Here is a 15000-nt window from a genome sequence, read left to right on the forward strand (position 1 = left end):
TCCTAAAACACATCAAAACACTCTTAAAACACACCAAAATACCTTAAAAACACATCAAAATACACTAATACACCAAAACAATCTTAAAACACATCAAAACACACCAAAACACTCTTAAAACACACCAAAACAATCTTAAAACACACCAAAATACCTTAAAAACACACCAAAACACTCTTAAAACACCAAAATACCTTATAAACAGACCAAACACAAAATGCAATACCTTAAAACACACCTAAACACATCAAAATACCCTTAAACACACCAAAACACTCCTAAACACACCAAAATACCTTAAAACACATCAAACACACCAAACACTCCTAAAACACACCAAAATACCTTAAAACAAAAACACATCAAAATACTCCTAAAACACACCAAAACACACCAAAATACACTCACAACACCCTAAAACTCACTAAAACAACCCATAACACACCCAAACACCCTATGCTAACCCTAAAAACACACCCAAACACACTTGAAATACCTCAAAACTCTTCCAAAACACACACACACACACACACACACACACCTGGGAGCTTGTGCGATTTGTTGAGTGAAGTCTTCCTCCACCACCTCATCTAGATCAGGAATGACTGGCAGATCTGAGTAGTAGTAGTAGTAGTAGTAGTAGTAGTAGTAGTAGTAAAAATGCTTATTATACTTAACCTAACCTAACCTAACCTAACCTTCCTTCCTTCCTTCCTTCCTAACCTAACCTAACCTAACCTAATCTAACCTCCCTTCCTTCCTTCCTTCCTAACCTAACCTAACCTAATCTAACCTTCCTTCCATCCTTCCTTCCTAACCTAACCTAACCTAACCTAACCTAATCTAACCTAATCTAACCTCCCTTCCTTCCTTCCTAATCTAACCTCCCTTCCTTCCTTCCTAACCTTGCCTTCCTTCCTTCCTTCCTTCCTAACCTTGCCTCCCTTCCTCCCTTCCTAACCTAACCTAACCTAACCTAACCTTCCTTCCTAACCTTGCCTCCCTTCCTTCCTTCCTTCCTAACCTAACTTTCCTCATTTCCTTCCTAACCTAACCTAACTCTCCTTCCTTCCTTCCTTCCTAACCTTACCTGACCTAACTGAGCCCTAACCTAACCTAACCTGTGTCTGAGTCGGAGTCCTGGAGGAGCCGTCTGTCTTCCTGCGGCGCTCCGAAGTCCCTGAAATAATAATAATAATAATAATAATAATAATAATAATAATAATAATAATAATAATAATGATAATAATAAGAAGAAGAAGAAGAAGAAGAAGAAAAGGGAAAAACACCCCCCAAAAGCCCTCAAAACTCAAAATACCCTGAAACCCCCAAACTGACCCAAAACACCCACCAAAACATTCCAACCACCCACCCAAAACACCCAAAACATCCCAAAATACCCAAAACATCACCAAAACACCAAACACCCAAAACAAAAACACCACAAAACAAAACATCCCAAAACCCCCAAAAACACCCAAAACATCCCAAAACACCAAAAAACACCCAAAACATCCCAAAACAAAACATTCCAAAAAAACACCCCACCACAAACAAACACCCAAAACACAAAACCAAAACACCGAAAAAACATTCCAAAACACCACAAACACCCCCACAAACATTCCAAAACTGACCCCCAAAAAAACATTCCAAACACACACAAAATACCCAAAACATTCCAAAACACCACCCCAAAACATCCCAAAACATTCCAAAACACCTAAAAACATTTCAAAACATCCAAAACATTCCAAAACACCACAAACACATTCCAAAACACCCAAAACATCCCAAAACACCCAAAACACAAAAACACCTCATAACACCCAAATATACCACAAAAACATCCCAAAAAACACCTAAAACACCCCAAAACATCTCAAAAATCACCCAAAACATCCAAACACACCCCAACAACCCAAAAACATCCCAAAACATCCCAAAACACCCCAAAAACACCCCCAAACCTCACCCATGCTTTGCTGAGGTAGCCCAGCCCCCCGTCCTCCTCCTGCCTTGTAGTGGGGGCCCGGCAGAGGGAGGGGGGGTGTCCGAGGGGGGACGAGTGGGGTGTCTTCTGGGACGGAGAGCCTGGGGTCCCAAAATCTTCTGTGGTCCCAAGGATTTCTGCCGCCGCTGCTCTTCGCCCCTTCCGAGGTGACTGCTGTGGTGGTGGTGGTAGTAGTAGTAGTAGTAGTAGTAGTAGTAGTAGTAGTAGTAGTAGTAGTAGGAGTAGGAGGAGGAGGAGATGGAGGAGGTGGAAAATTGTAGTGGTGGTAGTGGTGGTGGTGGTGGTGGTAGTAGTAGTAGTAGTAGTAGTAGTAGTAGTAGTAGTAGTAGTAGTAGTAGTAGTAGTAATAATAATAATAATAATAATAATAATAATAATAATAATAATAATAATAAGAAGAAGAAGAAGAAGAAGAAGAAGAAGAAGAAGAAGAAGAAGAAGAAGAAGAAGAAGAAGAAGAAGAAGAAGAAGAAGAAGAAGAAGAAGAAGAAGAAGAAGAAGAAGAAGAAGAAGAAGAAGAAGAAGAATCAGTAGTAGTAGTAGTAGTAGTAGTAGCAGTAGTAGTAGTAGTAGAGTAGTAGAAAGAGAAGAATTGTAGTAGTAGTAGTAGTAGCAGTAGTAGTAGTAGTAGTAGTAGTAGTAGTAGTAGTAGTAGTAGTAGTAGTAGTAGTAGTAGTAGTAGTAGTAGTAGTAGTAGTAGTAGTAGCAGTTACACATTACTAACTAACCTTTTTGTGTCCGGGCGATAGATTGAAGTCCAGAAAATCCATTTGTTATAATTAATTTTCCTCTTTTTATTCTCTTTCTCTATCTCGTATTCTCCTTTGTCTATCTCCCCTGTTCTCCTTCTCCTGTGTTCCTTTCTCTTATCTTTCATCAATCAAAACTTTACATTATCTCCCTGTTTATCTGTCTCTCTCTCTCTTTCTCTGTCTCTTCTTCTCTATCTCTCTATCTCCCTATTCTTTTATTAATTATCTCCCTGTTTCTCCTCCTTTTATCTTCATCTATCTCCTTTGTTCATTAATTCTTCTCTATCTCCTGTTCTCTTATCTCTCTCTATTCCTCCTCCTTTCTCTCTCTCTCTCTCTCTCTGTCTGTCTCCTCTTTATCCTGTCTTTGCCTCCTCCTTCCTTTCCTTATTTCAAAATGGTGACTTTTCTCTCCAGTTCACTAAAATAAATGCCTCCTGTCTCCTTTTCATTACAATTTTTCATCCTCTTCCTCCATTTCACCATTCCAGTCACTATTATTAATTTACTACAACTCTACGTCCTTCTGTCCCATTTCACCATTAATATAAGCTTCGTTGCATCCCTTAGGCCTATATAACAGCTGGTTTTGATCTTATTTCACCATTCAAAGCTGGTTTCACTATTTTTTCGAACGTATTTCACTATTATTAAGTTCTGCTTGCCCTACACAGCTTGTCTCTCTGTAAGTCACTATCATTACGCCCTACACAGCTTGCCTCATCTTCTTTTCACTATCATTGCCTCCTAAACAGCTTATTTCTTCATTTCACCATTAATTTTTCACTATTATTAATTTCTGCTTGCCCTACACAGCTTGTCTCTCGTCATGTCACTATCAAATCTCGTTATTATGCTTTTCTGTACTCCTAAGCTCTAATTAACAGCTTATTTCACCATACACAGCTGGTTTCACTATTTTTTCGATCGTATTTCACTATTATTAAGTTCTGCTTGCCCTACACAGCTTGTCTCTCTGTAAGTCACTATTATTACGTCCCACACAGCTGTCTCCCTTCATCTCACTATCATATCTCATTATTTTACGTTCTTCTGTCCTCCCTAGCTCTAAATAACAGCTGCCATCACTATTTCACCATTATACTTGCCACACACACACACACACACACACACGACCAGACACGAGACTTGTTTGCGGTGGAATGTGTGTGTGTGTGTGTGTGTGTGTATGGCAGACTAACACTTTCTTTATAACGGGGTTGCTTTATATATATATTTTTTTTTTAGTCTTTTTTTCTTATTCTATTTAGTTTTCCTGTTTTTTTCTCTTTTCTTATATTAATTAGAGTTTTGTTATACTGAAGAGGCCAACTGGTGGTGTGTTTGGTACTGGATGCCTTGGCAGCGTCATGGTGTACCGCTGGTGTGACTTTCTTGTGGGTTTTTCACGGGAATTTATGGGCTAAAGAGGATACTTTTTGTGGTACCTTCTATCTCAAAGCCCACCTGCTAGGAAACCGTTGCCCCGAGTGAGGAAACCCAACCTACACTCAGACCGTGGACAGGATTTGAACCCGCGCGCTTGGAGACCTCTAGGACCCCAAAGCACGCATGATTCCACTGTGTCAGATTCGTGATTGCTCCTTAAGGCCCATTACCAGCAAAGTCCGTCACCGCCAACTGTGACTACATAGACAAGTGGCACGCGATCTGGAAGCCAATCCTACATATCGGGTTGTGTCTGAAAGGATAACCCAGCACGGAGGAGGCCAAGGGGACGTCCGCTCAACTCATGGCTGCGGCAAGTCAATACCTCCTGCTGGGAGTTATTTGGCATGGGAAGGGAGCCTGCATGGAGACTTGCTAGGATTGACCGCCTGGAGTGGTGCCATAGCCTCAAGTGAGTGTGTGTGTGTGTGTGTGTGTGGGGTGTTTCTGGTATGTTTTGGGGTGTTTGGTGTGTTTTTGTTGTGGTTTTGTGTGTTTTGGGTGTTTTGGTGTGTTTTGGTGTGTTTGGGAATGTATTGTTGTGTTTTGTAGTGTTTTGGTGTGTTTTTGTGTGTTGTTTTGTATGTTTTGTGTTTGGGGATGTTTTGTGTGTTTTGGTGTGTTTTTGGGGTATTTTGGGGTGTTTTTGGGGTATTTCAGTGTTTTTTGGGTGTTTGGGTGTTTTGGAGTATTTTTGGTTGTTTTGGTGTGTTTTGGGGGATGATTTGGGGTTTTTGGTGTTTTAGGGTGTTTTAGGGTGTTTTTGGGTGATTGAATGACTCACTGACTGTTCAGTTCACTAACACCTTCTTTACAACGGACCACTTTTATACAACTTTACTTTTGTTCTTATTTAAAAGTTATTTCATTCAGTTTTTATTGAAAATCTTCCTTTTTGTTACACCTTTTCAGTTTTTTTTAATAATTTTTCTCTTTTTTTACATTGTTGAAGGTTACACGATTTATTTTTGTTTGTTTTTGTCGTTGTATTTTCTCTTTGTCTCTTTCCCTCATGTCATCTCGCATGTCTCGACCTACAAGTGTCCTGTTCCTTACATTCATTCGTTTTATTACTATTTTGTTTTTTGTTTTTTATCTGTGTTTTTTTTTTTACACCATGTGGGTTTTTCAGGGGATACTTTTTGTGGCACCTTCTATCTCAAAGCCCCGAGTGAGGAAGCCCAACCTACACTCAGACCGTGGACAGGATTCGCTTGGAGACCCCGCAGACCCCAAAGCACGCAGGGTTCCAATGTACCGCGCTTTTTATTATTATTTATTTTTTTTTTCGATAATCTTCTTTCCTCCTTTATTTGATCTATCTGCCTCATCAGTTTTCCTTGGCAATCTTCCTCTTTTTTTCTTCCTGAGAGAGGGTGTAGCGACGCCTGCACACTGCCCTGCACCATTAATTGTCCTCTTCCTGGGGTGGGTCGCACAGGCTCTGCTGCCACACGTCACTCTCTCCTTTAATAGCCGGTTCCTGAATGACTTCTTTTTGGTCCGTTAGGCAGCCAACCAAGCAGTTTGTGTCCTGCGCCGTTCCAGAATGCCTTTTTCCATCTGTTTTTTGTCCGCTAGTGGACCAAAGATTGGAACTTTGGTCGAGGGGTTTTGCAAAACATTGGGCAAGTGTCCGGGCGACCAAAGCTACCGCCTTGTATTTTAAATTTCCAAATGTAAAAAGAAGCTAACTGTAATTAAATTTATTTCATTCTATTTACCATGTCAAATTTTTTTGATGGTACAGCAAAGCTTTTCTTATGCTATATTGAGCATCCGTTTTAGCTTTTGAAGTCTACTGTAGTCGCCTTGTGAGTTCACGCCAAACATCAACAACAGCTTAATTGACTCGTCACATCTCTACTTCACTGGCTAAATTTGGTAAGTATGTGATTAATCTTGTTATTTATATATCATTACATGAATTCTTACTGTGTGCTTCTACTATTAAGAAAGGTAAGTGGACGAATTAAAGGGCAAAACCTATAATATGGAAGGAGTGGAGTAGACTGAAGCCGAGATATCATGTACGTAGCTCATACCCAGGAAAAAAAAAAAACGATTAAATAAATGAAAATGATCATGAGGCTGTATATTGAGTATATTTGTAGTTTTAAGTTCAAGGCTATTAAGAGGTGACCGATGAAACAATGGAGGAAAGGTATAAACGGTACCTTGATGAGCTTGCAGGTAACACTCGATTCTGTGGCGGTCTACACATCAGAAGACATTATTGATGGATTTATTACACATTAGTGAATGGATCCTATTAACGAACCAAATGTAACCTAACCAAGGAAACAATAACCCAGCCAACTTAACCTAACCCACCCAACCTAACTTAACCAACCTATTTATTGTCATAACTTCTGAAGTATCAATGTCAATATGAAAAAGCGGAAATGTAAGATTGGCAGAAATGAAAACAAACCAAACATATTTTAACCTAACCTCACCTATCCCCCACCCAAATCTAACATACCTATGCCCTACAACCATTCAAAATGCAGGAAAGGAAATCGGTAAAATCGAACCACTCGCCCACTCTTCAGTCTTGGCCTAGTGGGCAGAAGTAGAGGACGAGGAGTATATACCGCCTGTGAGTCTGTCACCACCCACATATACATTATTTTTTTTATTTTTTATTTGTGGTCTCGTTAATATAAATTTGCGGTGGGTATAATATGGGTTTTTCTTGTTCAAGTCAATGAGATCTTACTATTGAGACCAGTTAAAGTGACTGCTGTGAATGGGGCGTACTTATAAAATAATACCAGGAAATCAAACCAAACTTATCCTAACCAAACCAAAGCTAACTTAAACTGACCTAACATCCTATCCTTAATTCATCTAACCTAATTTAAGATTCATTTTTGACTGTCCATGCATATCATATGAGCCTAGCAAGCTCATATCTGCCTTATTAAGAATAATTTTGATAACTTTTAAACAAATAGTTCTTATTGTATGATCCCGACCTATCTTTACTTAACCTTGTCATATGTACTGTACCTAATGGCTAAGTTCGGATCCAGGTCTTTGTAGAACTAGCCTATGTTTATGAATTCTTTAAATCCTATTTTGTGGTATGTCTAGGCCACTCCCCTTTTGGTGGTAAACAACTTCAGTATGTACCTTTATGTATGATACCATAGTATCATTTGAACCACAGAAGAAAAAGATAAAAATGACTTAAGTAATATATGCTGTTAATATCTATTTATTCTTCAGACCATTAAAAATTACACTTTTCAGGTACCATGGCTGCATTAGATGAAATCATAGATGAAGAAATGTTTGAAATGGAAGAATTGCGACGAGTGAAGATTCCATGCATTGTACCTAAAGATCGCAATGACCCATTTCATTATCTTTCTGGTGAAGAATTCCTTGAGCGTTTTCGTCTGCCAAAGGATGCTGTACGAGACCTCATTGAAGAAGTTAGGCCACGTACACATGTGGACAGGCTTGGCACAGGTATGGAACAGTAGCTATTTACTTAAGTATATATGTGGATGGTGATATTGCTATAGACTATTTTACAATACTTACTGATTCAAGACCTGGGAAACCATCTTCTGTATTTCTTTCTACAACTCTGTCATCCTTTTTCATGTGGAGTGAATTGGGAAATTTAAGGTTCTTCCACACTTTTCTAGTCTTTCTTACTTACGGAGCAAAGGGGCCTAGGGATCCCCTCCTCTGTATTTTCCTCATAAACAGACTAGGCACAACGCAGAGAGAGGGTGTATATAACTCCTTCTAAAGTCCCCTGGTATATGTTTGCATGTCTTTCCACAGGATGTGGCATTCCTCTGCATTTGAAGATGCTAGTTACCTTGCGGTACCTAGCCACGGGAAGTTTCCTTCTTACAGTAGCTGACATCATGGATATTGCAAAATCATCAGCATGCAGGGCTGTTGGAGAGGTGGTTCAACTTATTGCTTTCCTGGCACCAGACTACATCAAATTTCCACAGCCAGAAGCACGTCAGATGGCCTCAAAGCTCTACGATATTGCTGGTATGCCAGGTGTATTGGGGTGTATAGATTGTACACACATTCCAATACAGAGTCCAGGTGGGAACAACGTTGAGATGTATAGATGTCGAAAGGGGTTTTACTCATTAAATGTCCAAGGTATTTGTGATTCAGAACTCAAATTTATGCATGTTGTTGCAAGTTGGCCTGGCAGCGTACATGACTCTAGAATATTTTCTAATTGTCGTATTGGTCATCTTCTAGATGAAGGAGATTACAGGGGTTTATATTTGTTAGGGGATAGTGGGTATCCAAGTCGGGAATATTTACCGACTCCACTCCTAGCTCCAAGAACTGAAAAGCATAGGAGGTATAATGTAGCTCATATACAAACACGGAACTGTATTGAGAGGGCATTCGGTGTACTGAAAAGAAGATTTGCATGCTTAAGCATACCCCTGCGAACCAAACTTCCCAATACAAAAAGAATTGTGATGGCATGTGCTATTTTGCATAACATTGCTATTTCAAGAAGAGTGGACATGTTAGATGTTGAGATTGAGCCACAGGAAGTAGTTGATTTATTGGAGGATGAAGATGAACATGAACTGGATGCCACACAAGTTAGGGAATCATTAATTCAAAGATGGTTCTGAGGGCCAGTTTCAAGAACTTTTCCCTGTGTACCCGATTGGGCTCCAGTGTAATAATACTTTTACTTTTCTAGTTCTTGCTTGCTAGGATTAACACTTTAAGTTTAAATAAAATATATATAAGGTTCCAAAAGGTAAAGAAAATGAAATTATATATAAGATCTTATGGTGTATAATGTAAGTATTGCAAAGTACAAAATTTGTAAGGATGAATAAACTTAACCTATGTAAGAATGAATAAACTTAACCATCTACTTTTAATGCTAATCATTATCTTGTGTGTGTGTGTGTGTGTGTGTGTGTGTGTGTGTGTGTGTGTGTGTGTGTGTGTGTGTGTGTGTGTGTGTGTGTGTGTGTGTGTGTGTGTGTGTGTGTGTGTGTGTGTGTGTGTGTGTGTGTGTGTGTGTGTGTGTGTGTGTGTGTGTGTGTGTGTGTGTGTGTGTGTGTGTGTGTGTGTGTGTGTGTGTGTGTGTGTGTGTGTGTGTGTGTGTGTGTGTGTGTGTGTGTGTGTGTGTGTGTGTGTGTGTGTGTGTGTGTGTGTGTGTGTCTACTTTTTGAAAATCTGATCATAGTCAGTGATGAGTTTTGAAAAAAACTGATTAACAGTGTTGCACATATTTTGAACACTATCAAGAACTTCCAGTTCTTTAACATGTTTTTCCTCCATTATTTGAAGGGATCTTTTCTTCAAATTTGAGTTTTCTTCTCTAATGGAGTTAAACACATTATCTCTCTCTTGCACCCTTTTCCTCTTTCTATTGGCAGACGTATTTGGTATAGTCTTTTGCTGCCCACAGTCTGCTTTCTTAGAAGGACCTGGGATAGCTGGTTCTGCACTGCAGCTACCCATTGTAGATGGTGGTGGCAGTGGCACTGCTTCCACGGGGGGAGGGCCATCTTCTATCCACTCTGAAAGATCAAACAAAATCCATAAATTACTTATTTGGAAATAAAAGTTAAAAACTAGTGTAATTTATACAAGCTTTAGGATGCAGTGCCATCCTTAGCCTTGGGTGCTCTGAACCATTTTCACCCCCGTGCTCCTGTCTCTCCAAAAAAAAAAAAGGACAATATAAGAAAGTAGAGTGGTAGGAGACAGTGTGGATATATATATATATATATATATATATATATATATATATATATATATATATATATATATATATATATATATATATATATATATATATATATATATATATATAATGTGCTTACCATAATCTTCTTCATGTAAGACCAGTAAAGGTGACGATGGATGTAAAGGCTGAGGTGACGGTGATTTGGGTGGCTGAGGTGACGGTGGTTTGGGTGCCTCAGGTAATGGATTTGTTGGCAGAGGCACATCACGACAGGAACTGTCATACTGGAACTCTGCCAATTCAAGTTCCTCAGAAATCAGATTTGCCGTTGCCTCCAACAAAGGACTTAATTTGGGTGGTGAAGGTGGAGGACCACCTCCAGTTGCAAACTTTTTCTTTGTGTAAGTTGCATATTCCACCTTCACCCTGAAAGAAATCAAAGAAAAAAAACTTAAATGTGTGCGTGTATATATAAATATATATATATATATATATATATATATATATATATATATATATATATATATATATATATATATATACTTTATCTATATTCCCTATGTCATGTTGGGTTAGGGTATCTTTGCTTTTAAAAGAGCTCTTCATTAAGCAAGTTATTTTGTGAGCCAAGGTTTAAAAAGCTAAGTCTTAACCAACAGCTGTATATTTTTACGATTTGTTCCTTCATCAACTAATTGTTTCCCTCTACTGGAAGAGCACTCATACGGGTTTGGTTCGTTAGATTATTGTTTGGTTGGTTAGATTAGTTTATAGTACACATTCAGTAATGTGAAATACATCTGTGAATGCCTTCTGATGTGCTAACGAGTGCCTAATGACTAGTGTAGAATGTATATTATAATTACTTACTTATTTCTGAGGTATCCCCAGGCTCTCTTCAGCTGCAGTTAAGTTTTTTTCTCAGCGAAGGGATGCACTGCATTGAATTTCTTGGTGATTGTCTCCCAAGCTTCCTGTTTTTTTGTAATCATTGAGTAATTGCCACTTTTATCAAGCACGACATAAAACTGGTTGTTTAGATCAACCAGCGTGCTTTTCTGGTCGCTGGTTAGCGACGTGAACTTCTCTCTTCCTTGAGACATATTATCAGCTGATGAACGAAATTGTTTACGTTTTCACCAGGTTTTCACTCACACGCTTACCAACCACAGCTATGCGGGGCTACCAACCATTCCGCTTTATACCTTTTTGGTAAGCCAGACAGCGAATTGTGGAACTGTCATAAATAGTTGGTGCGCGAGCCAAACAACATGGTAAGCGTTTTGGTTTGTTGCCGTACCAATACATTCAGGAACCGGCTGTGAGGTAACTTCCAAATATATTAATAAAATCGATGAAAATTATGTATTTTTTTCTGTCCTATTTTTTAAAGGATCCACGTAATTTTACTAGTATAAAAGAAGGATTAGAATGTGTTTAAAGAGGATTATGGGTAACTCCTCCCAAATATATTGATAAAATCGATAAAAAATATATGCTTTCTGTCTGTCCTATGTATTTTAAGGGATTCAAGTGTATTTACCAGTACTAAAGAAGGATTTAAATGTATACAAAGAGGATTATGAGTATCTTCTTTCAAAAATATTAATGAAACCGAAAAAAATTATATTCTTTTTTTTTCTAAACCCGCGAGAAAAGCACGTAGATCTATTTTATTTTTTTAGGCAATATAAAATAGGCACGTTATTTTCTAAAAGGTTTAAATTAGGCCTATATGTTTTCTTAACCCCAAAAACAACCAATTTTTTTTTCTTAAGTATGAGAACGAAAGTCTATTTAATTTTTTTTTCTTAAGTAATATAAAAAGTCACGTTATTTCTTAGGTCAAAATTAGGCCTATGTTTTCTTAACCCATAAAAAAACAGCCATTTTTTAAAATTTTATGTAAATGATCAGCACGTAGGTCTATTTAATTTTTTTTTCTTAGGTAATATAAAGTAGGCTCGTTATCTCTTAAAAAATGCAAAATTAGGCCTGTTTTCTTAACCAAATAAACAAACAGCCTAATTTTTTTTTTTTTTACAATCATTATCAGCACGTAGGTCTATTTGTTTTTCTTAGGTAATATAAAATAGGCCTATGTTTTCTTAACCCATAAAAAACAGCCTATTTTTTGTTCTTTTTACAATAATTATCAACACGTAGGCCTATTTATATTTTCTGAAGCAATATAAATAGGCACGTTATCTCCTAAAAAATACAAAATTAGGCCTATGTTTTCTTAGCCCATTAAAAAAACAGCCTATTTTTTTTTTCTTTTTACAATAATTATGAACACGCAGGTCTATTAATTTTTCTTAAGGAATATAAAATAGGCACGTTGTCTCCTTAAAAAAAAAAAAAAAAATAGGCCTATGTTTTCTTAGCCCATTAAAAAAAAACAGCCTAATTTTTCTTTCTTTTTACAATAATTATGAACACGTAGGTCTATTAATTTTTCTTAAGGAATATAAAATAGGCACGTTGTCTCCTTAAAAAAAAAAAAAAAAATAGGCCTATGTTTTCTTAGCCCATTAAAAAAAACCAGCCTAATTTTTCTTTCTTTTTACAATAGTTATGAACACGTAGTTCTATTAATTTTTCTTAAGGAATATAAAATAGGCACGTTGTCTCCTAAAAAAGTACAAAATTAGGCCTACACTTTCTAAGCCCATTAAAAACAGCCTAATTTTTCTTTTTACAATAATTATCATTGACTTATAGTAAAATAGTAACTGTAGAGGCAGAATAGTACTTATATAAATGCGGTAGTAGTAGTAATAGTAGTAGCAGTAGTAGTAGTAGTATCAAAATATACAAAAATATACATACTTAATGGTACACAGTCATACATACATACATACATACATAGTGATAGTAATAATAGTATTGATAGGAAGAAAAATGTAATAATAATAATAATAATAATAATAATAAGAAGAAGAAGAAGAAGAAGAAGAAGGAGGAGGAGGAGGAGGAGGAGGAGGAGGAGGAGGAGGAGGAGGAGGAGGAGGAGTAGTAGTAGTAGTAGTAGTAGTAGTAGTAGTAGTAGTAGTAGTAGTAGTAGTAGTAGTAGTAGAAGAAGAAGAAGAAGAAGAAGAAGAAGAAGAAGAAGAAGAGAGAGAGAGAGAGAGAGAGAGAGAGAGAGAGAGAGAGAGAGAGAGAGAGAGAGAGAGAGAGAGAAAGAAGAAAAAAAAAACAATCATACACACACACACACACACACACACACTCTCTCTCTCTCTAACGCCCCCCTCTCTCTCTCTCTCTCTCTCTCTCTCTCACACCACACTACCACTGCCTAACCCATTCTGGACATCCCTATCCCCCCGCCCCCCCCGTGTGGCAAAGAGAGACATGGCCACTACCACAGCCACCAGCCCGGCCAGCCCCGCCACCACCACCACCACCACACACCACCGCCTTCTGCGTCTCCTTCTGCGTGCCAAGGTCCGCTGCTTCTCCGACCTGTGCAGATCCAGGGTGAAGTCATGGCACTGCTCACTCTGGGGGAAAGAAAGAGAGAGAGAGAGTGAGAGAGAGTGAGTGATTGTGTCCGTGTGTGTGTGTGTGTGTGTGTGTAGGGGGAAGGACAGAGAAAGACAACCTCCACTACCACCTCCATCACCACCACTACTACTACTACTACTACTACTACTATTACTACTACTACTACTACATACTGACCACACATCCAGGGTTGGGGTGTGGACCTGCAGTCTCCAGGAGCCGTAACCCCAGGGTCCCGCCGAGGCGTCCTGGGGGAATAGGGAGCGTTACTGGGGTGTTAGGGAGCCATGCAATATTGTAAGTAGTGTGTGTTATCATCTTCACCAAGGCCAAGGTCACCACAGAGTGGAAAAGGTCCTCTCAGGCACCAGGCACCACCACACCACGCCACGGTGAAGGGCGGCGCCACCATTGTGTGTGTGTGTGTGTGTGTGTGTGTGTGTGTGCTCACCGCGTGGCTGAGGAGCTGGTGCAGGCCAGGGGTGGTCCAGGGGGGCCGGTAGTGGCTGTGTGGGGCGGGCTGCAGTCTCATGCTGGGGCGGGGGGAGGGTGGGCGGGGCTGGCGGGCGGCCCGGGGGCTGCGTGTGTCTGCCGTGAAGGTGACGCGGCGCCCCAGCCCTCCCCGCCCCCCGAGGCCGTGCCGCACGTCCAGCCAGGCAGCGCGGTGGGACGGCGCCCCCTGCAGCCGCTGCGCCAGGCGCCGCTGGAACTCTTCTAGGGCCAGGGGTGGCGGAGGGCCGGCGTCCCCTTCGAAGGCCGGGTTGTCGACCCCCTGTGGAGCCTGCGGGGTCTGCGGGGGGCCGAAGACGTCCTCAGTGTCGTCGTTTGGGGCGGCGCGCCCTCCAACACCACTAGCTTGCGTCCGTTAGTCTTGAGCCCCGAGGCCGCCCACAGCGCCACGGCCCCTGCCACACCGCCCACGCCAGCAGCCACGCCCACCACCTCGGCGCTGCGGCTGCGTGGCCGCGGCAGTGAGATGCGGGACGGGGCACGGGACAGAGAGGCGCTCAGGCCGCGGCGGGGGCGGCGCGCAGTGGGGGGCGGGGTTGGGTGGCGGCGCGGCACTGGGGGTGTGCGGGGTATCTCGTAGAGGTGCTCGCTGCTGCCCCCCGGAGAGTGGTCGGCGCCCCTGGGGACCATGAGGCGAAGTGTGGCGGGGGTCAGTAGGGAGTCGGGGCCCACCTCAGGGGTGGCGGAGGTTGGGGCAGGGGCCGGGGCGGGGAGGGCGGGGGCTGCTTGGGGTGGTGGGTGAGCACGCCGGCCACGTAGCGGGGGTCGCAGGCCAGCAGGGGAGCGGGGTGCGTGGGTGGGCGCCGTGAGGGTGCGGGGCGCGGCACGGTGCACACCTGGCGCAGCGGCAGCGTGGGGCGCGTGGGCGGCAGGGCCTCCATGGAGCGGGCGCGGCGCACACCCACACTGATGGCACTCACATAGGCAGGCTGGCAGGACACCACCACGCCCCCCGCCACGCCCCCCGCCACACCCCCATCCTCCCCGTCAGAGTCAGTCTCCTTGCTGCCGTACCCCGAGGACCGGAGCGACGCCCCATCACCACCGCC

The 15000-nt window shown here is 41.3% G+C and overlaps 4 protein-coding genes across 4 annotated transcripts in view; 1 reads left to right on the top strand and 3 right to left on the bottom strand.

Moving 5' to 3' along the window:
* LOC123502117 (intraflagellar transport protein 43 homolog A-like) overlaps positions 1-3890 on the bottom strand; it is a 20483-nt gene extending 16593 nt beyond the window's left edge. The window contains 5 exon segments of the mRNA XM_045251335.1: positions 542-614; positions 1122-1180; positions 1976-2046; positions 2048-2167; positions 2743-3890. Of these exon segments, the coding sequence (XP_045107270.1) occupies positions 542-614; positions 1122-1180; positions 1976-2046; positions 2048-2167; positions 2743-2784 (365 nt within the window). The 5' untranslated portion in view covers positions 2785-3890.
* A 2173-nt stretch (positions 3891-6063) lies between these two features.
* Positions 6064-8955, top strand: LOC123502132 (putative nuclease HARBI1). Its single transcript, XM_045251352.1, has 3 exons — positions 6064-6099; positions 7474-7695; positions 8020-8955. The coding sequence occupies exons 2-3, from the start codon at positions 7479-7481 to the stop codon at positions 8853-8855; spliced, it is 1053 nt and encodes a 350-aa protein (XP_045107287.1). The 5' UTR covers positions 6064-6099; positions 7474-7478; the 3' UTR covers positions 8856-8955.
* Positions 8956-9399: 444 nt separating this feature from the next.
* LOC123501370 (cyclic AMP-dependent transcription factor ATF-5-like) lies at positions 9400-13290 on the bottom strand. Its single transcript, XM_045250177.1, has 3 exons — positions 13217-13290; positions 10068-10357; positions 9400-9761 (listed from the first exon to the last, which is right to left on the bottom strand). Exons 1-3 carry the CDS (start codon positions 13288-13290, stop codon positions 9400-9402), a joined length of 726 nt encoding a protein of 241 aa, XP_045106112.1.
* Positions 13291-14435: 1145 nt separating this feature from the next.
* The window catches only part of LOC123502142 (zinc finger X-linked protein ZXDB-like), a 2856-nt gene continuing 2291 nt past the window's right edge, over positions 14436-15000 (bottom strand). The window contains exon 3 of the mRNA XM_045251365.1: positions 14436-15000. This exon is cut by the window's right edge and continues 85 nt beyond it. Within this exon, the coding sequence (XP_045107300.1) occupies positions 14602-15000 (399 nt within the window). The 3' untranslated portion in view covers positions 14436-14601.

This window comes from Portunus trituberculatus, chromosome 2, assembly GCF_017591435.1.
Source record: "Portunus trituberculatus isolate SZX2019 chromosome 2, ASM1759143v1, whole genome shotgun sequence".
In the NCBI taxonomy this organism is placed as follows: Eukaryota; Metazoa; Arthropoda; class Malacostraca; order Decapoda; family Portunidae; genus Portunus; species Portunus trituberculatus.

Coding starts and splice junctions, on each gene's coding strand:
- LOC123501370 (XM_045250177.1), bottom strand. CDS start 13,290: ATGTCTCTCTTTGCCACACGGGGGGGGCGGGGGGATAGGGATGTCCAG. Junction 10,358..13,216: donor TTAGGCAGTGGTAGTGTGGT/GTGAGAGAGAGA, acceptor GATTTCTTTCAG/GGTGAAGGTGGAATATGCAA. Junction 9,762..10,067: donor CTTACATGAAGAAGATTATG/GTAAGCACATTA, acceptor TTGATCTTTCAG/AGTGGATAGAAGATGGCCCT.
- LOC123502132 (XM_045251352.1), top strand. CDS start 7,479: ATGGCTGCATTAGATGAAATCATAGATGAAGAAATGTTTGAAATGGAA. Junction 7,696..8,019: donor TGTGGACAGGCTTGGCACAG/GTATGGAACAGT, acceptor GTCTTTCCACAG/GATGTGGCATTCCTCTGCAT.